Source organism: Mobula hypostoma, chromosome 10 (genome assembly GCF_963921235.1).
Source record: "Mobula hypostoma chromosome 10, sMobHyp1.1, whole genome shotgun sequence".
Taxonomy (NCBI): domain Eukaryota; kingdom Metazoa; phylum Chordata; class Chondrichthyes; order Myliobatiformes; family Myliobatidae; genus Mobula; species Mobula hypostoma.
This window is the reverse complement of record NC_086106.1, coordinates 132,773,363-132,795,348: the sequence shown is the minus strand read 5'-3', so window position 1 is coordinate 132,795,348 and position 21,986 is coordinate 132,773,363. Positions and strand designations below refer to the sequence as shown.

The window sequence follows — 21,986 nt, the reverse complement described above, 5'->3', positions numbered from 1 at the left end:
CTAGAGCATCTTCTTTTAACCTTCATGATCTCGCTCTTAAGTGTTTTCATTCATTTGTTATATTCTCATTTGTTCCTACCTGCCCACACCTGCTATGCACCTCATTTTTCTTAACCAGTGTTCAATGTTCAATACCAGTGTGGAGGATCAGAGGGATCTTGGGGTCCGAGTACATAGGACATTCAAAGCTGCTGCGCAGGTTGACTCTGTGGTTAAGAAGGCATACAGTGCATTGGCCCTCATCAACCGTGGGATTGCGTTTAAGAGCCAAGAGATAATGTTACAGCTATATAGGACCTGGTCAGACCCCACTTGGGAGTACTGTGCTCAGTTCTGGTCACCTCACTACAGGAATGATGTGGAAACTATAGAAAGGGTGCAGAGGAGATTTATAAGGATGTTGCCTGGATTGGGGAGCATGTCTTATGAGAATAGGTTAAGTGAACTCGGCCTTTTGTCCTTGGAGTGATGGAGAATGAGAGGTATATAAGATGATGAGAGGCGTATAAGATGATGAGAGGCATTGATCGTGTGGATAGTCAGAGGCTTTTCCCCAGGGCTGAAATGGCTAGCATGAGAGGGCATAGTTTTAAGGTGCTTGGAAGTAGGTTCGTCCATCGTCATCAATGAAGACCTCGACACCATTAGTACTTTTTACAAGGTCGAGTTGCTAGCTCAATGCTCAACCCAGCACAGATGGAGAGCATGCATGGGAGCCGGCTGGATTCCAGCTTGGGACCCCTTGCCCCGAAGTCCAGCGCTGATGCCACTATGCCACCCGCTGGCTTTTGATGGTGTCGAGACTAGCGCGTGATTTGGATTTAAGTGAGGGAGAGTTGCGCAGCATCAGCCTCACTCTCTCTTCCCAATTCCCATCTAGATTCAGTGGCAAGACAAGAGTCGAGACGGCTGGAGATGGGACTAGGCGCAGTGGATGACCAGGACATCTTCTATGTCTTGTCCTGCTCTACACGTTCCATAACATTTGCAGAGACCGCCTTCTTGACCATTGGACCTTCTATTGGTCTTGTCCGCTCAATCCGCTGGAGTCTTTCTTCACATGCTGGGGTAGACAACTCCCTATGACACCGAGGGTTTGAGATCCCTCACCTGGTTTAGCCGGCTTGTCGAAGCCGTTGCCCGGGGTGTGGCCGCTGTCGCATGCAAACAGCTACGAGGAGCCACAGGTGAGAGCTGAGTGCCAGGTGGGGACCAAAGGTCAACTAACTGCCTTGAAAAGGACGCTTGAAAGTAGGTACAGAGGAGAAGTCTTTTGGATTGGGACTACAGAGCGTCGTGAGGAAGGCAGTTTTTTTAAAAACTTCTTCGAGTGCAAGAAGGGCGAGACTGCGCAGGCACGTGACGTCAACAGGACTGCGCGGAGAGTTTAAAAAGGAGACCACCCTATACAGCGGGTAGCTGTCGGAGCGGGCAGCGGAGTGAGTGGGAGCAGAGTGTAGGGCTTTGGCTTCAACGGGCTTCAGCGGTAAACGGGAAGAGGCCAGAGTGAAGCGCCAACCCTTTTTTTTTCTCCCCCCCCCCTCCCCGCCGCTCCTTTTGCGAATCGGCCCGGACAGACAGGAACAGCAGGGCTCTCACGGCTAACGGTACGAGCTAGCAGTTTAAAAAGTTCGTCTGTTTGGCGAGGTAAGTGGGTGAGTAGACTTATTTTTCCTGTTTCATTCCTGTAGTATTAGATAGCATGCCTGCAGGGTTAGTGCTTTGTTCAGGGTGTCAGATGTGGGAATCCTGGGAGACCTCCAGCCTCCCTGATGGCCACATCTGCGCCAGGTGCACCGAGATGCAGCTCCTCAGAGACCGTGTTAGGGATCTGGAGCTGCAGCTTCATGACCTACTGCTTATCAGGGAAAGTGAAGAGGTGATAGACAGGAGCTACAGGGAGGTAGTCATTCCTAGGCTACAGGGGTCAGAAAACTGGATCACTGTCAAGAGAGGGAAGGGAAATGCCCGGATAGCGGAGAGCACACCTGTGGCTGTCTCCCTCAGCAACAAATATCTTGTTCTGGATGCTGTTGAGGGGGATGACCTGACAGGGGACGCCCACGGTGACCGAGTCTCTGGCACTGAGCCTGGCGCTGTTGTGCTGGAGAGAAGGAGGGAGAAGAGAAATGCGGTAGTCGTAGGGGATTCTGTGAGCCTGACAGAGATGTGTGTTGCCTCCCAGGTGCCAGAGTACGGGATGTCTCGGATCGGGTCCTGAATATTCTAAAGGGAGAGGGTGAGTAGCCAGTTGTCTTGGTACATGTTGGTACCAATGACATAGATAGGACAAAGGAGGAGGTCCTGAAGAGAGATTTCCAGGAGTTGGGAAGGAAGCTGAGAAGCAGGACCTCCAGGTTAGTAATCTCGGGATTGCTACCTGTGCCACGTGCTAGCGAGGGCAAGAATAGTCGGATCAGGCAGATGAATGCGTGGCTGACAGACTGGTGTAGGGGGCAGGGCTTCAGATTCTTGGATAATTGGGATCTCTTCTGGGGGAAGTATGACCTGTTCAAAAAGGACAGGTTACACCTGAACCCGAAGGGGACCAATACCCTGGCGGGAAGGTTTAATAGAGCTGTTAGGGAGGGTTTAAACTAATTTGGCAGGGGAATGGGAACCGGAATGATAGAGCAGAGGAAGGGGAAAACAGAAATAAATCTAAGATGGTGAGCAGTAAAGATGTCAGGAAAGACAGGCAGGTGATGGGGCAAATGTGTAGCCATTGGGATGAGTTGCAGTGCAATAAAGTTGCAATGAAATCAAAGCGAAAAGTATCAAATACTGGTCATAAGGTGTTGTACTTAAATGCACGCAGCATAAGGAATAAGGTGGATGATCTTGTTGTACAGCTACAGATTGGCAGGTATGATATTGTGGCCATCACTGAGACCTGGCTAAAGGATGCATGTCTCTGGGAGCTGAACGTCCAAGGATACACGGTGTATCGGAAGGATAGGAAGGTGGGCAGAGGGGGAGGCGTGGCTTTATTGGTAAGAAATGATATTAAATCATTAGAAAGAGGTGATATAGGATTGGAAGGTGCAGAATCTTTATGGGTTGAGCTAAGGAATAGCAGGGGTAAAAGGACCCTGATGGCAGTTATTTATAGGCCTCCAAACAGCTGCAGGGATGTGGACTACAAATTACAACTGGAAATAGAAAAGGCTTGTCAGAAGGGCAGTGTTATGATAATTGTGGGGGATTTTAACATGCGAGTGGATTGGGAAAATCAGGTCAGCACTGGATCTCAAGAGAGAGAATTTGTAGAATGTCTGCGAGATGGCTTTTTAGAACAGCTTGTTGTTGAGCCCACTAGGGGATCGGCTGTACTGGATTGGGTATTGTGTAATGAACCGGAGATGATTAGAGAGATTGCGGTGAAGGAACCCTTAGGAGGCAGTGATCATAACATGATTGAGTTACTGTGAAATTAGAAAAAGAGAAGCCGAAATCTGATGTGTCGGTATTTCAGTGGAGTAAAGGAAATTACAGTGGCATGAGAGAAGAACTGGCCAAAGTTGACTGGAAAGGGACACTGGCAGGAAAGACAGCAGAGCAGCAGTGGCTGGAGTTTATGCGAGAAATGAGGAAAGTGCAAGACAGGTATATTCCAAAGAAGAAGAAATTTTCGAGTGGAAAAAGGATGCAACCGTGGTTGACAAGAGAAGTCAAAGCCAAAGTTAAAACAAAGGAGAAGGCATACAAGGAAGCAAAAATTAGTGGGAAGACAGAGGATTGGGAAGTTTTTAAAACCTTACAAAAGGAAACCACGAAGGTCATTAAGAGAGAAAAGATTAACTATGAAAGGAAGCTAGCAAATAATATCAAAGAGGATACCAAAAGCTTTTTCAAGTATATAAAGAGTAAAAGACAGGTGAGAGTAGATATAGGACGGATAGAAAATGATGCTGGAGAAATCGTAATGGGAGATAAGGAGATGGCAGAGGAACTGAATGAGTATTTTGCATCAGTCTTCACTGAGGAAGACATCAGCAGTATACCGGACACTCAAGGGTGGCAGGGAAGAGAAGTGTGCGCAGTCACAATTACCACAGAGAAAGTACTCAGGAAGCTGAATAGTCTAAAGGTAGATAAATCTCCCGGACCAGATGGAATGCACCCTCGTGTTCTGAAGGAAGTAGCTGTGGAGATTGCGGAGGCATTAGCGATGATCTTTCAAAAGTCGATAGATTCTGGCATGGTTCCGGAAGACTGGAAGATTGCAAATGTCACTCCGCTATTTAAGAAGGGGGCAAGGAAGCAAAAAGGAAATTATAGACCTGTTAGCTTAACATCAGTGGTAGGGAAGTTGTTGGAGTTGATTGTCAAGGATGAGGTTACAGAGTACCTGGGGGCATATGACAAGATAGGCAGAACTCAGCATGGATTCCTTAAAGGAAAATCCTGCCTGACAAACCTATTACAATTTTTTGAGGAAATTACCAGTAGGCTAGATAAGGGAGATGTAGTGGATGTTGTATATTTGGATTTTCAGAAGGCCTTTGACAAGGTGCCACACATGAGGCTACTTAACAAGATAAGAGCCCATGGAATTATGGGAAAGTTACATACGTGGATAGAGCGTTGGCTGATTGGCAGGAAACAGAGAGTGGGAATAAAGAGATCCTATTCTGGTTGGCTGCCGGTTACCAGTGGTGTTCCACAGGGGTCCGTGTTGGGGCCGCTTCTTTTTACATTGTACATCAATGATTTGGATTATGGAATAGATGGTTTTGTGGCTAAGTTTTCTGATGATACGAAGATAGGTGAGGGGCTGGTAGTGCTGAGGAAATGGAGAGTCTGCAGAGAGACTTGGATAGATTGGAAGAATGGGCAGAGAAGTGGCAAATGAAGTACAATGTTGGAAAGTGTATGGTTATGCACTTTGGCAGAAAAAATAAACGGGCAGACTATTATTTAAATGGGGAGAGAATTCAAAGTTCTGAGATGCAATGGGACTTGGGAGTCCTCGTACAGGATACCCTTAAAGTTAACCTTCAGGTTGAGTCGGTAGTGAAGAAGGCGAATGCAATGTTGGCATTCATTTCTAGAGGAATAGAGTATAGGAGCAGGGATGTGATGTTGAGGCTCTATAAGGCACTGGTGAGACCTCATTTGGAGTACTGTGGACAGTTTTGGTCTCCTTATTTAAGAAGGGATGTGCTGACATTGGAGAGGGTACAGAGAAGATTCACTAGAATGATTCCGGGAATGAGTGGGTTAACATATGAGGAACGTTTGTCCAGTCTTGGACTGTATTCCTTGGAGTTTAGAAGAATGAGGGGAGACCTCATAGAAACATTTCGAATGTTGAAAGGCATGGACAGAGTGGATGTGGCAAAGTTGTTTCCTACGATGGGGGAGTCTAGTACGAGAGGGCATGACTTAAGGATTGAAGGGCACCCATTCAGAACAGAAATGCGAAGAAATTTTTTTAGTCAGAGGGTGGTGAATCTATGGAATTTGTTGCCACGGGCAGCAGTGGAGGCCAAGTCATTGGGTGTATTTAAGGCAGAGATTGATAGGTATCTGAGTAGCCAGGGCATCAAAGGTTATGGTGAGAAGGCGGGCGAGTGGGACTAAATAGGAGAATGGATCAGCTGATGATAAAATGGTGGTGCAGACTCAATGGGCCGAATGGCCTACTTCTGCTCCTTTGTCTTATGGTCTTATGGTCTTATGGAGAAGTCAGGGGTAAGTTTTTTATGCAGAGAGTGGTGAGTGCGTGGAATGAGCTGCCGGCAATGGTGGTGGAGGCAGATAGGATAGGGTCTTTTAAGAGACTCCTGGATAACTTAGAAAAATAGAGGGCTATGGGTAACCCTAGGTAATTTCTAAAGTACGTGCATGTTCGACACAGCATTGTGGTGCTATAGGTTTTCTATGTTTCTATCTCTCAAAAACCAAGGTTCCTTAAACCTGTTATCTTTGCCTTTTATTCTGACAAGAACCTACAAACTCTGTACTCTCAAATTTTCACTCTTCTTTTAAACTCTCTCTCAATCTATGCAATCTGGTGTCTCCTTGGGACTGCGGCGTGCAAGATGGGCCAACAGTTTCCACTTGCTCCTTTTAAACTCTTTCTCTCTCTCTCTATGCAATGCAGTGTCTCACTGGACGACTGCCCCAGTTTTCTTCTTTACTTTTTTTTGACTGGGTGTCTTCAGGCAAGTACCTCCTTCTTGATGGTAGCAAAGAGTTGAAATCATGTCTTTGTGAGGCGCCACCTTTTGACGATGTCCTCGATGGTGGGGCTGAGTATATATATTATCACTGGAGATATTTAAAATGGAGGTTGATGGATTCTTGCTTAATCAGGGTATCAAAGGTTACAGGAAGAAGGCAGGAGAATGAGAATGAGAGGGAATAATAAGTCAACTGTGATGAAATGGTGGCGGAGACTCAATGTGATAAGTGCCCTAATTCTGCTCTTCTTTCTTATGGTCCAGTGGTCAAAGGTCCCACCACAAGTGCAAACAATATTGACGGCAGAAGTGTAAACAAAGGAAATGTGTCATTACCCTCTAGTGGTTTGGGGAGGAAGTGGGCGGCTGGTTTGTTCTTCTTCACGTGGTTCCCCTTCATGATTTCTCCCTCCTTGTTGAGGCCCAGGTACCAGCCTCTGCCGGACTGCTGCTGTCTGTACAACATGGACGAGTAGGTCACGTAGTAGTTTTCAAACACTGACTCCTTGAACCGACACTCAGGGGTGAAGTGTTCCTGTTCGGAAAGGCAGAAAAACAAAATATTATTTGTTTTACTCCATCAGCAGTTGCTCAGGATGTTATTGAATGTAGTATATACCACACAGCATACGCTCTTTGACCCATGATGTTGTGTCGACCTTTTAACCTACTCCAAGATCAATCCAACCCTTCCCTCCTGCGAAGCCCCACATTTTTCTATTGGGAGTAGTGTGCAGACGCAGTAGCTGATCATCGCGCAAGGCCACTGAGAAGGTTCTGGGTTAAAAGGGAGACACTGCCTAGCAGAGTGGTCATCGAAGGAGCGGTCATTGGAGTATCGTGAGTCAGAGTAGTAGGGCTTTGGCTCACTGGGGCTTCAGCGAGGACAGGGCAAGGTAAGGCAAGAAGGGAAGTTACTTCCATATCTTTTTTTCCCTCTAATTTAAGAATAGTAGGAAGGACGGCGAGGCCAGATTCCTGGTCGGGGTGTCTGATGTGGGATATCCGGGTGACTTTCAGCCTCCCTGACAGCCACATCTGCACCAGGTGCATCGATCTGCAGCTCCTTGGAGACCAAGTTAGGGAACTGGAGCTGCAGATCAATGACCTTTGGCTTATTAGGGAAAGTAAAGAGGTGACCATTAGAAGCTACAGGCAGGTAGACACACTGGGGCCAGAGGAGATGGATAAGTGGGTGATTGCCAGGAGAGGGAAGAGAGAGCATCAGGTAGTGGGAAGCACCCCTGTGGCTGTCCCCCTAAATGATAAGTACTCCATTTTGTGTACTGTTGTGGGGGGGGGGGGACAACCTACCTGGGGGAAGCAATAGTACCCGTGTCTCTGGCACTGAGTCTGGCCCTGTGGCTGAGAAGGGTAGGGAATGGAAGAGGATGGCAGCCAACCAGAAGCCCTGGATGAAGTATGAGATCTGCAATCTGCCGATGGCCATATCAGTGGCATTGAGGTCTGGTGACCATGTAAGATACAAGAGGTCTAGGCATGATATTTGGAAAGTCATCTCACATGTGGTGGCACTTCAGGACCCAATGAATCACTGAAGGTTGCTCAACAGCCATGGTAGAGCTTGAACATTATCTCTTCTTACAAAGCAAAACAAAGCGACAGAGGTGACAACAGGGCTAAGCTCCCAGCTTCTGATCAGAAACAAGAGATTCTGCCGATGCTGGAAATTCACAGCAACACACACAAAATGCTGGAGGACCTTTATCATTTGGAATGTGCAGCAGGTCAAGCAACATCCATGGAGGGGAGTAAACAGTCCATGCTTCAGGCTGAGGCCCTTCATCAGGATGAAAAGGAAGTTGTATGGTGAATGACACTAGTCACAGATCTGGGAAACCACTGGCTGATTCACTCTTGCTCTTGGGAGAAGGATGTCCCTTTGTCTAACCTGCATGTGAGTCTGGTACAAGTCATGGGATCAGAACCGGAATGAGATGATGTGAAATTTGTTGTCTTGTGATAGCCGTACAGTGCAAAGACATGAAAATTACTGAATCACAATAACAGACAGTGCAAAAGAAAGCGTTCGTGAGTTCACAGACTGTTCAGAAATCAGATGGTGGAGGGGAAGACACTTTTCTTAAAATATTGATGCTGGTGTTTAGGTTCCTGTAAGTCCTCCCTGAAGGTGGTAATGAGATGACAGTGGGTTGCAAGTGATAAGGGTTTTTAGTGATGGATGGCACCTTAGTGAAGGTCTGCCTCTTGAAGATGTACTCATTGGTGGCGATGGCCGTAACCAGGATGGAACTGGCTGAGTCTATAGCCCTCTGCAAGCTCTTTAGATCCTGTGTAATAGAGCCATCCCACTCGTCAGAATGCTCTCCATTGTGGACAGGCAGAATCCAAGTGAACTCATGAACCTCAGTTGTACATTGTGTAAATTCAACCTTCGTCCTGACCCACTCAGGTCCCTGCCATGAAGTTTAGAATAATGTTTCTCCCACACCACTGGATTTAGTGAGGTTTTCTTCCAGAGCAACTGTGGTATCAGTAGGGTACACCCTCCCGCTCTCGTTACACTCCTGTCCTCTGCACTGCATTACTAGGAAAAATCTCTCTCCTTCAGTTCATTGTCCCCAAACATTTGGAGCAGATTGATCGTCCTCCCACCAGACTCAGGTATGAGAGCATGAGAAAGGAAAAGGCAAATGAATTGAATAGAGAGCTTAAGGTGAAAAAAAACCCTTAGGATTAAGTGATCATAGTATGATCAAATTCACTGTGAGATTTGAGAAGGGGAAGCTAAAGTAGGATGTATCTGTCTTGCAGTGGAGTAAAGGGAATTACAGGGTCATGAGAAGGCACTGGCTAAAATTGATTGGAAAAGAACACTGGTAGAGATAATGGCAGAGCAGCAATGGCTGGACTTTCTGGAAGCAATTCAGAAGGCACGGGATATATACATCCCAAAAAGGAAGAAGTATTCTAAAGGCAAGATGACACAACAGTGGCTAACAAGAGAAGTCAAATCCAACATAAAGGCTAAGGAGAGGGCATATAATTGAGCAAAAATTAATGAGAAGTTAGTGCAATGGGAAGCTTTTGAAAACCAACAGAAGGCAACTACGAAAGTCATAAAGAAAGAAAAAGATGGAATACAAAAGTAAGCTGGCCAATTTTATTATTGAGGCTACCAAAATTTCTTCAGATACCTAAAGTGTGAAGTAGACCATTGGAAAATGATGGTGGAGGGGAAGTAATGGGGGACAAAGAAATGGCAGACAATCTGAATCAGTACTTTGCATCAGTTTTCACTGTGGAAGACACTAGCAGTGTGCTGGAAGTTCCAGAGTGTTGGGAGCCAGAAGTGTGTGATGTTGCCATTACTAGGGAGAAGGTGCTTGGAAAACTGAAAGGTCTCAAGGTAGATAAATCACCTGGACCAGCTGGGTTCTGAAAGAGATGGCTGAAGAGATTGTGGAGGCATTAGCAATGATCTTTCAAAAACCACTGTATTCAGAAATGGTTCTGGAAGACTGGAAAATTGCAATGTCACTCCACTCTTCAAGAAGGGAGAGAGGTAGAAGAAAGGAAATTATAGGCCTGCTATTCTGACCTCAGTGGTTGGGAAAAAGTTGGAATTGATTGGTAAGGATGTGGTTTCATGTTGATGTTGTGCACTTTGCTTTTCAGAAGACTTTTGACAAGGCGCCACACATGAGGCTGCTTAACAAGCTAAGAGCCCATGGTATTACAGGAAATATACTAGCATGGATAAACCAAAGGGTGATTGACAGGAGGTAAGGAGCAGGAATAAAGGAAGCCTTTTCTGGATGGCTGCAGGTGACTTGTGGTGTTCCACAGGGTTTTTGTTGGGACCACTTCTTTTTACATTATATATCAATGACTTGGATGATGTAATTGATGTCTTTGTTGCAAAGATTGCAGAAAATTATATGGTTATTTGGTTAAAATATGAAGACAGGTGGAGGGACAGGTAATTTTGAGGAAGTAGAGAGGTTACAGAAGGTATTAGACATATTAGGAGGATGGGCAAAGAAGTGGCAGATGGAATACACTGTTAGGACATGTATAGTTTAAGAGACTACTAGACAGGTATATGGAGGAATTTAAGGTGGGGGTTTATATGGGAGGCAGGCTTTGAGGGTCGGCACAACATTGTGGGCCGAAGAGCCTGTACTGTGCTGTACTATTCTATGTCTATGTCTATGTCTATGTCTATGGTCATACACGTTAGTGGAAGAAACAAAGGGTAGACTATTTTCTAAATGGAGATAAAATTAAAAAATCTGAGGTGCCAAGGGACTTGGGAGTCCTTGTGCAGAATGCACCTAAAGGCTAATTTTCAGGTTAAGTCTGTGGTGCATACCTCCTCTTATGTAGCCCAACAACTCACTGAAACCTCCTCTTATTTACCCCAGAACTGCCGACAGGACATCAACCGTCTCGACTTCACCACACCTTGTTCCAATTCCAACCTCACTCCTTCCAAACGCTCTGCTCTCCACTCCCTCTGCACCAATCCTAACCTTACTATTAAACCCACCAATAAGGGGGGTGCTGTTGTGGTCTGGCGTACTGACCTCTACCTTGCCGAGGCACAGCGAGAACTCGCTGATACCTCCTCTTATCTACCCCAGTCGTAATGAAGGGTCTCGGCCCGAAACGCCAGCTGTGCTTCTTTCTGTGGATGCTATCTGGCCTGCTGTGTTCCACCAGCATTTTGTGTGTGTTGCTTGAATTTCCAGCATCTGCAGATTTCCTCATGCTTGCGTCTTGATAGAGTAGATGTGGAGAGGATTTTTCCAATGGTGGGAGTGTCTAAGACGAGAGGACACAGCCTCAAAATAGACGGGTGTCCTTTTAGAATGGAGATGAAGAAGAATTTCTTTAGCCCAGATAGTGGTGTATCTGTGGAATTCATTGCCTCAGGTAGGTGTGGAGGCCAAGTCTTTACGCATACTTAAGGGTGAGGTTGATAGATTCTTGATTGGTCAGGTTATGAAGGGATATGTGGAGAAGGCAGGAGATTGAGGCTGAGAGGAAAATTGGATCAGCCATGATGAAATGGCGGAGAGGACTCGATAGTCCAAATGGCCCAATTCTGGTTCAATATCTTACGGAAAGTGTAGGGGCAATGTCAGAGAGGTTTTTTTTACTCACAGAGTGATGGGAGCATGGAAAGCCCTGCCAGGGGTGGTGGTAGAGGCAGATACATTAGGGATCTTTAAGAGACTCTTAGGCAAATGGATGATAGCAAAATGCAGGGCTGAAGGGCCTGTAGTGTGCTGTAACGTTCTGTGTTCTGTCCCTCCACGCTTCTCCTATCCAAGGACCTCCCCAAGAAGTGTGGAAGTGTATTGTGCTCCTCCTTGACCCCTTCAACACAGCGCACCCACTCCAGCAGCACATTGTTAAAACCTGGGAACGTCCCAGAGGAGCTTTGCAAGGCTTCGCAGTACTCTGCCTGTGAAGTTGCATTGTAGATGTAGGCGCCTCTTACATGGGAAATGACTTTACACAGCAAAATGTCCCCTGACAGGGGGAATGCCACTGACAGCAGGAAATGCCCCTCACTTGAGAAATACATCTCACAAGGAGAAATGCCCCTGATGTGGGGAAAGACCCCTCACAGGAAAGTGCCCTTGATAGGGGGATTGCCCCTCACATGGGAAAATGCCGCTCACACAGGGGAATACGCCTCACATAGGCATATGCCCCTGACATTTTATACGTTTCAAGAGCCATGAAGTGCCCAGTAGTGGTTTTAGTGGGAATGACCTCACAGAGTCAAGCATCCAGTCAGGGGAGGAGTGGGGGAATAAGGGCCAAGTTCAAGTTTAATTGTCATTGAACCATACATGAATAGCCATAAATACAGCCAAACAAAACAGTGTTACTCCAGGGCCCAAGGTCCAAAACACAGTACCAACAGTCATACACAGCACAAGGCACGTTTAAGACATGTAAGATAGCAGTAAATAAAGTCGTTCAAAAAAACAGCTAATGTTGATAGTGTGATGGTGTAGAAGAGTTTCATGTCCACCTCTGATGAACCAGAAGGGAACAAAGTTTTCTTCCAAGAGGTGCCAGACGTTGCAGATCGACCACTGCCAACAGTTCCTGTGCAGCAGGCTAATTATCTCATTACTGAATTCATCACGGCCATCTGTAGGACAATCAGTTGGCACTGTCAACTGTATAGTGGGTAAAGCTATTCAACCAATTCACATTATGATATATGTCCTGGTATTCCAACTCCACAAAATGTCAACTGTTGTTATTTCAATCCTCTAGAGAAAAATATACAAGCAAAGCAACACAGCCCGGACAATCCATATTCGAGGAAGAGTTTCTAACGTACAATAGCTGGACAAACCTTCTTTGCTTTGATGAATTTCTTTATCACTGAGCCCTGCAACTGTCCTCATTGAAATATTGTCATACCTCTTTGAAGACCTCAATCAGATTAGTCAGATAGGATCTCATGAACACAAGAGATTCTGCACATTGCTGTAAATCTAGAACAACACACACAGAATGCTGGAGGAACAGGTCAGGCAGCATCTATGGAGAGGAATAAACAGTCAACACTTCAGGCTTCATCAGAACAAAGAGTATCACTCTGCATTTCCAAGTGCAGATTAACCTTGACCCCTAAAACCATAGTCCATAAGATATAGGAGCAGAGTGAGGCCATTTGGCCCATCGAGTCTGCTCCACCATTTCATCATGGGTCATCCAATTCTCCTCTTAGCCCCAGTCTCCTGCCTTCTCCTCGTATTCCTTTCATGCCCTGATCAATCAAGAATCTGTCAACCTCTGCCTTAAAAATAAAAAAGTTTGTAGATGTTATGAACATAGGTGAAGGGGCAGGTAGTTTGGAGGAAGCAGAGAGGCTAGAGAAAGACTTAGACAGATTAGGAGAATGGACAAAGAAATGGCAGTTGGGATACAGTGTCAGGAAGTGTATGGTCATGCTCTTTGGTAGACGAAATGAAAGGGTTGAATATTTTCTAAATGGAGAGAAAATACAAATACTGAGATGCAAAGGAAATTGTGAGCCCTTGTGCAGGACTCACTTCCAGGCTAACTTACAGGCTGACTCTGTGGTAAGGAAGGCAAATCCAATATTAGCATTCATTTCAAGAGGACTAGAATACAAGTGCAAGGATGTAATATTGAAATTTTATAATCTTAAAATGGAGAGGGCTCAGAGGACATTTACGAAAATAATTCCAGGATTGAATAGTTTGCCGTATGAAGAGAATTTGATGCCGTCCATTATTAAGGACCTCCAGCACCCAGGGCATGCCCTTTTCTCGCTGTTACCATCGGGGAGGAGGTACAGAAGCCTGAAGGCACCCACTCAGCGATTCAGGAACAGCTTCTTTCCCTCTGCCATCCGATTCCTAAATGGACATTGAACCCTTGGACACTATCTCACTTTTTTAATATACAGTATTTCTGTTTTTTGCACAATTTTTAATCTATTCAAAATACATATACTGCAATTGATATAGTTATTTATTTTTTATTATTATTATTATTTTATTTTGGTTTTTTTTCTTCTATATTATGTATTGCATTGAACTGCTGCAGCTAAATTAACAAATTTCACGTCACATGCCGGTGATAATAAACCTGATTCTGATCCCGATATCCACTAGAATTCAAAAGAAAGAGGGCTGACGTTGAAACCGATTGAACGGTGAAATGCCTTGACAGAGTGGATGTGGAGAGGATGTTTCCTGTGGCGGGAAAGCCTAAGACCAGAGGACACAACCTATGAATAGAGGCATGTCCTTTTCAAACAGAGATGAGAAGGAACTTCTTTAGCTAGAGAGTCGTGAATCTGTGGAATTCGTTGCCACAGGCAACTGCAGAGGCCGAGTCTTTATGTACATTTAAGGCAGAGGCTGATAGACTCTTGATTGGTCAGGGCATGAAGGGATATGGGGAGAAGGCAGGAGATTGGGGCTGAGGAGAAAATTGGATCAACCATGATGAAGTGGTGGAGCAGACTCAATGGGCCAAATGGCTGAATTCTGTTCCTATATCTTATGGTCTTATATTTAAAAAGTATTGGTCCCGACACAGACCCCTGTGGAACACCACTAAGTCACCTGCAGCCAAACAGAAAAGCCACCCTTTATTCCCACTCTTTGCCTCCTGTCAATCAAACACTGTTGTATCCATGCTAGAATCTTTCCTATAATACCATGTACTGATGGCTTGTTAAGCAGCCTTATGTATGGCACCTTATCAAATGCCTTCGGATATTCCAAGTGCACAACATCAACTGATCTCCTTTGTCTAACCTGCTTGTTATTTCTTCAAAGAATTCCAACAGATTTGTCAGGCAAGGTTTTCCTTTGACTACGGCCTATTTTATCATGTGCCTCCAAGTTCCCTAAAACCACATCCTTAATAATCGACTCCAACATCTGCCCAACCACTAAAGTCAGATTAACTGCCCTGTAATTTCCGTTCTTCTGCCTCTCTCCCTTCTTGAAGAGTGGAGTGACATTTACAATTATTCAGTCTCCGGAACCATTCCAGAATCTAATGAGTCTTGAAAGATCATTACTAATGCCTCCATGATCTCTTCAGCCACCTGCTCAGAACCCTGGGGTGTACACCATCTGGTCCAGGTGACTTACCTACCTTCAGACCTTTCAGTTTCCCGAGAACCTTCTCCCTAATAGTGGTAACTTCACACACTTCATGACCCCTGACACCTGGAATTTCCACCACACTGCTCATGTCTTCCACAGTGAGGACTGATGCAAAATACTTATTAATTTTGTCTGTCAGTTCGTTGTCACCCATTACTACCTCTCCAGCATTGCTTTTCAGTGGTCTGATATCCATTCTCGCTTATTTCTCTCTTTTATCCATTCTCTCTTATTAAGCTTCTCTTTTACACTTCATTTATCTGAGGAAACATTTAGTATCCTCTTTAACATTATTGGCTGGATTACTTTCATATGGCATCTTTTCCTTCTTCATGACTTTTTAGTTGCCTTCTGTGGGTTTTTAAAAGCTTCCCAATCCTCTGACTTCTCACTAATTTTTGCTCTATTATATGCCCTCTCTTTGGCTTTTGTGTTGGCTTTGACTTCAGTTGTGACACCTTTCCTTCAGAATGCGTCTTCCTCTTTGGGATGTATATATCCCGCGCCTTCCGAATTGTTACCAGAAATTCCAGCCATTGCTGTTCTGCCGACATCTCTGTCAGTGTGGTTTTCCAATCACTTTGGCCAACTCCTCTCTCATGCCTTTACTCCAGTGTAATCCTGATACATCTCACCTTAGCTTCTCCTTCCCAAATTTCAAGGGAATTTATGATCACTTTCCCCTAAGGATTCTTTTACTTTAAGCTCTGTTAATTCTGCTAATCGCAGAACACCCAAAGCTGATCCACTAGCAGGCTCAACCACGAGCTGCTCTAAAAAGCCATCTCACAGGCACTCTAGAAATTCCCATCTTAGAATCCAGCACCAACCTGATTTTCCCAATCTACCTGCATATTCAAATTCCCCCATGACTACTGTAACATTGCCCTATTGACGTACATTTTCTATGTCCCGTTGTAACTGTACACCACATCCTTAATCCTGTTTGGGTGTCTCTAATAAAACTCCCATCAGGGTCTTTTTACCCTTGCTGTTCCTTTGCTCTATCCACAATGATTAAGTACCTTCCAACCCCATATCACCTCTTTCTAATGATTTGATTTCATTTTTTACCAACAGAGCAACAGGACAGCTTCTGCCTTCCTGTAGCTCTCTTAAGCTTTTTCAATAACTTCCCTATCACTGATTTAGACTCAGTGACGTATATCTACCTGGCTTCATTAAAACATAGAACATTGAGCAGTACAGCATGGTAAGGCCATTCAGCCCACAATGTTGTGCCAATCTTTTAATGTACTTCAAGCTCAGTGTAGTCATTCCCTCCTATACAGCTCTCTATTTTCTACAATTCACTCATTCAGGTGCCTTGCCGTTCGACGTGGGTGATCATGTCTCTCCATCCATCACGGTCCCTGACCCTCTGAGTTATAGTTGTTGCCTCCCCTGTTTCTAACCATGATGTTATTCCATCTATCATTTTCATTCTCTGTCTGCCTCTGCTTCTTTCTCCTTCCAGCTTTCCAGTTGTAACTAAATGTTCTAATGTCTCTCTTCCCATTATGTGTCCAAAAATTTTTGATTGCTATTTTCTGATTTTTTTAAGTAATGTACGTTTTGTTTTCGTTCTCTGTAGAACTTCTTCGTTGGTATCCTGTCTGTATATGATAAGCATAGCATTCGTCTGAGGAACCACATCTCTGCTGCATTGATTCTTTTTTCCATTGCATTTCTGATGGTCCATGACTCACAGCCGTACATCAATATAGGAAGAATGTAGCAGCTGAGAGTTCTAAGGTGGATGTCAATTGCTATTTTCTTGTTTGTTAGGATGTTTCTCATTTCTGTAAATGCTGTTCTTGCCATTGCTATTCTTGCTTTTATGTCTGTTTCGCATTTGCCATCAGATGTTACCCATGATCCAAGGTACTTGAAGTTGTGAACTTGTTTCAGGATTTCATTTCCCAATACGATCGCACAGTTTGGGGTATCAGGTTTCTTTGATATTACCGTTACTTCATTTTTCTTTTTGTTTAAGGTTAGGCCAAGTCTTTCACTCTCTGTGTTGATGGTAGATACTAGTTTCTGTAAAGTTACTTCACTGTTTGCTATCAGTACTGTATCATCCGCATAGCGGAGGCTGTTGATATTGTATCCTCCTATGCTTATTCCAGGTAGATCTTGTAGGTCTTGTATGGTTCTCATGATGTTTTCACTGTACAAGGAGAACAGGTCTGTGATAGAACACAACCCTGTCTGACTCCTCACTTTATTGGCCGATATTCACCAATCTCGTTGTCTATCCGTATGGCTGCACTTTGTTGCCAGTAGAGATTCCTGATTATTCTTAGATCTTTCCCATCAATAGAAACATAGAAACATAGAAAATAGGTGCAGGAGTAGGCCATTCGGCCCTTCGAGCCTGCACCGCCATTTATTATGATCATGGCTGATCATCCAACTCAGAACCCCGCCCCAGCCTTCCCTCCATACCCCCTGACCCCTGTAGCCACAAGGGCCATATCTAACTCCCTCTTAAACATAGCCAGTGAACTGGCCTCAACAGTTTCCTGTGGCAGAGAATTCCACAGATTCACCACTCTCTGTGTGAAGAAGTTTTTCCTAATCTCGGTCCTAAAAGGCTTCCCCTCTATCCTCAAACTGTGACCCCTCGTTCTGGACTTCCCCAACATCGGGAACAATCTTCCTGCATCTAGCCTGTCCAATCCCTTTAGGATCTTATACGTTTCAATCAGATCCCCCCTCAATCTTCTAAATTCCAATGAGTACAAGGCCAGTTCATCCAGTCTTTCTTCATATGAAAGTCCTGCCATCCCAGGAATCAATCTGGTGAACCTTCTTTGTACTCCCTCTATGGCAAAGATGTCTTTCCTCAGGTTAGAGGACCAAAACTGCACACAATACTCCAGGTGTGGTCTCACCAAGGCCTTGTACAACTGCAGTAGTACCTCCCTGCTCCTGTACTCGAATCCTCTCGCTATAAATGCCAGCATACCATTCGCCTTTTTCACCGCCTGCCGTACCTGCATGCCCACTTTCAATGACTGGTGTATAATGACACCCAGGTCTCGTTGCACCTCCCCTTTTCCTAATTGGCCACCATTCAGATAATAATCTATTTTCCTATTTTTGCCACCAAAGTGGATAACTTCACATTTATCCACATTAAATTGCATCTGCCATGAGTTTGCCCACTCACCCAACCTATCCGAGTCACCCTGCATCCTCTTAGCATCCTCCTCACTGCTAACACTGCCACCCAGCTTCGTGTCATCCGCAAACTTGGAGATGCTGCATTTAATTCTCTCATCCAAGTCATTAATATATATTGTAAACAACTGGGGTCCCAGCACTGAGCCTTGTGGTACCCCACTAGTCACCGCCTGCCATTCTGAAAAGGTACCGTTTATTCCCACTCTTTGCTTCCTGTCTGCTAACCAATTCTCCACCCACACCAATACCTTACCCCCAATACCATGTGCTTTAAGTTTGCACACTAATCTCCTGTGTGGGACCTTGTCAAAAGCCTTTTGAAAATCCAAATATACCACATCCACTGGTTCTCCCCTATCCACTCTACTAGTTACATCCTCAAAAAATTCTATGAGATTCGTCAGACATGATTTTCCTTTCACAAATCCATGCTGACTTTGTCCGATCATTTCACCGCTTTCCAAATGTGCTGTTATCACATCCTTGATAACTGACTCCAGCAGTTTCCCCACCACTGACGTTAGGCTAACCGGTCTATAATTCCCCGGTTTCTCTCTCCCTCCTTTTTTAAAAAGTGGGGTTACATTAGCCACCCTCCAATCCTCAGGAACTAGTCCAGAATCTAACGAGTTTTGAAAAATTATCACTAATGCATCCACTATTTCTTGGGCTACTTCCTTAAGCACTCTGGGATGCAGACCATCTGGCCCTGGGGATTTATCTGCCTTCAATCCCTTCAATTTACCTAACACCACTTCCCTACTAACATGTATTTCACTCAGTTCCTCCATCTCACTGGACCCTCTGTCCCTTACTATTTCTGGAAGATTATTTATGTCCTCCTTAGTGAAGACAGAACCAAAGTAATTATTCAATTGGTCTGCCATGTCCTTGCTCCCCATAATCAATTCACCTGTTTCTGTCTGCAGGGGACCTACATTTGTCTTTACCAGTCTTTTCCTTTTTACATATCTATAAAAGCTTTTACAGTCCGTTTTTATGTTCCCCGCCAGTTTTCTCTCATAATCTTTTCTCCCCTTCCTAATTAAGCCCTTTGTCCTCCTCTGCTGAACTCTGAATTTCTCCCAGTCCTCAGGTGAGCCACTTTCTCTGGCTAATTTGTATGCTACTTCTTTGGAATTGATACTATCCCTAATTTCTCTTGTCAGCCACGGGTGCACTACCTTCCTTGATTTATTCTTTTGCCAAACTGGGATGAACAATTGTTGTAGTTCATCCATGCAACCTTTAAATGCTTGCCATTGCATATCCACCATCAATCCTTTAAGTGTCATTTGCCAGTCTATCTTAGCTAATTCACGTCTCATACCTTCAAAGTTACCCCTCTTTAAGTTCAGAACCTTTGTTTCTGAATTAACTATGTCACTCTCCATGTTAATGAAGAATTCCACCATATTATGGTCACTCTTACCCAAGGGGCCTCTCATGACAAGATCGCTAATTAACCCTTCCTCATTGCTCAAAACCCAGTCCAGAATAGCCTGCTCTCTAGTTGGTTCCTCGACATGTTGGTTCAAAAAACCATCCTGCATACATTCCAAGAAATCCTCTTCCTCAGCACCTTTACCAATTTGGTTCACCCAGTCTACATGTAGATTGAAGTCACCCATTATAACTGCTGTTCCTTTATTGCACACATTTCTAATTTCCTGTTTAATACCATCTCCGACCTCACTACTACTGTTAGGTGGCCTGTACACAACTCCCACCAGCGTCTTCTGCCCCTTAGTGTTACGCAGCTCTACCCATATCGATTCCACATCTTCCCGGCTTATGTCTTTCCTTTCTATTGCGTTAATCTCTTCTTTAACCAGCAACGCCACCCCACCTCCCCTTCCTTCATGTCTATCCCTCCTGAATATTGAATATCCCTGAACGTTGAGCTCCCATCCCTGGTCACCCTGGAGCCATGTCTCTGTGATCCTAACTATATCATAATCATTAATAACAATCTGCACTTTCAATTCATCCACCTTATTACGAATGCTCCTTGCATTGACACATAAAGCCTTCAGGCGCTCTTTTACAACTCTCTTAGCCCTTATACAATTATGTTGAAAAGTGGCCCTTTTCAATGCTTGCCCTGGATTTGTCGGCCTGCCACTTTTACTTTTCTCCTTTGTACTTTTTGCTTCTACCCTCACTTTACACCCCTCTGTCTCTCTGCACTGGTTCCCATCCCTCTGTTGTGAACTAACCTCCTCTCACCTAGCCTCTTTAATTTGATTCCCACCCCCCAACCATTCTAGTTTAAAGTCACCTCAGTAGCCCCCGCTAATCTCCCTGCCAGGATATTGGCCCCCCTAGGATTCAAGTGTAACTCGTCCTTTTTGTACAGGTCACGCCTGCCCCAGAAGAGGTCCCAATGATCCAAAAACTTGAATCCCTGCCCCCTGCTCCAATCCCTCAGCCACGCATTTATCCTCCACCTCATCGCATTCCTACTCTCACTGTCGTGTGGCACAGGCAGTAATCCCGAGATTACTACCTTTGCTGTCCTTTTTCTCAACTCCCTTCCTAGCTCCCTATATTCTCCTTTCAGGACCTCATCCCTTTTCCTACCTATGTCATTGGTACCTATATGTACCACGACCTCTGGCTCTTCACCCTCCCACTTCAGGATATCTTGGACACCATCAGAAATATCCCGGACCCTGGCACCAGGGAGGCAAACTACCATCCGGGTCTCTGGACTGCGTCCACAGAATCGCCTATCTGACCCCCTTACTATCGAGTCCCCTATCACAACTGCCCTCCTCTTCCTTGCCCTACCCTTCTGAGCTACAGGGCCAGACTCTGTGCCGGAGGCACGGCCACTGTCGCTTCCCCTGGGTAAGCTGTCCCCCCCAACAGTACTCAAACAGGAGTACCTGTTGTTAAGGGGCACAGCCACCGGGGTACTCCCCATCACCTGACATTTCCCCTTCCCCCTCCTAACCGTGACCCACTTGTCTGCCTCCCGTGGCCCCGGCGTGACCACCTGCCTTCCACTCCTATCACCTCCTCGCTCTCCCTGACCAGACGAAGGTCATCGAGCTGCAGCTCCAGTTCCATAACGCGGTCCCTTAGGAGCTGCATCTCGATGCACTTGGCGCAGATGTAGACGTCCGGGAGGCTTGGAGACTCCAGGCCTCCCACATCCGACACCGAGAACAGCAAACTGCCCTCACACTCATAATGCCCCTCTCCTCAAATAGCAACAGAAAATGAATGTCAAACCTTCCTCGCCTCGCCCGCTTCCGCCTAAGCCCTGTGAGCCGAAGCCCTTAAGTCTTCACTCTGCTCCCGGCTCACCCCGCCGCCCGCAAACTACGCTGCCCGCTCTATGAGGCTTTGTTCCTTTTAAATCCGCCGCGCTGCACTGCCCGACGTCACACGCCTGTGCAGTCCCGCCTCTCAGAAAGCCGTTGGAGAAAAAAAATAACGAAAATTTCAAAAATCTCTTTCTCGGCACTCCCACTCAGACTCTCAGACTCCTTCTTCGAATCAAACCCGAATATTAATATCTTTAAGCATTTTCATGATGACTTGGTGTCTCACTGTGTCAAAGGCTTTTGTGTAGTCAATGAAAGAGAAGTATAGGTCTTGTTCTTCATAGCATGTTCCACTTCTTCTTTCACTATTGCTGAGCCCTCGTTGTTGTTGCCTATATCAAAGTTGTCCTCGCGGTCTTTGTCGTCGTATAGGTCTTTGATGTATTCTGACTATTTTTGCATTATTTTTCCTTTTTCCATAATTGTAGAGCCATCTTTTGCTTTTATACATCCTGTTGTTGCCCCGCTTTTCTTCCAATTTGTGACCTCTTTGATTTTGTCGTGCATACGTTTGCTCTTGTTGGTCTTCTGCAATTGTTCTATTAACTCACATTTGTCCTTAAGCCACTTTACTTTTGCTTCCTTGCACTTGGTTGTTATCTGTG

At 45.2% G+C, this 21,986-nt stretch overlaps 1 protein-coding gene across 3 annotated transcripts in view; it reads right to left on the bottom strand.

Annotated features, from left to right (window-relative positions):
* The window catches only part of fgf13a (fibroblast growth factor 13a), a 483,723-nt gene that overhangs the window by 5,625 nt on the left and 456,112 nt on the right, over positions 1–21,986 (bottom strand). For all 3 annotated transcript variants that reach the window (XM_063061170.1, XM_063061171.1, XM_063061172.1), the window contains one exon: positions 6,525–6,723. In XM_063061170.1, the coding sequence (XP_062917240.1) occupies positions 6,525–6,723 (199 nt within the window). The remainder of the gene's footprint in view (positions 1–6,524; positions 6,724–21,986) is intronic.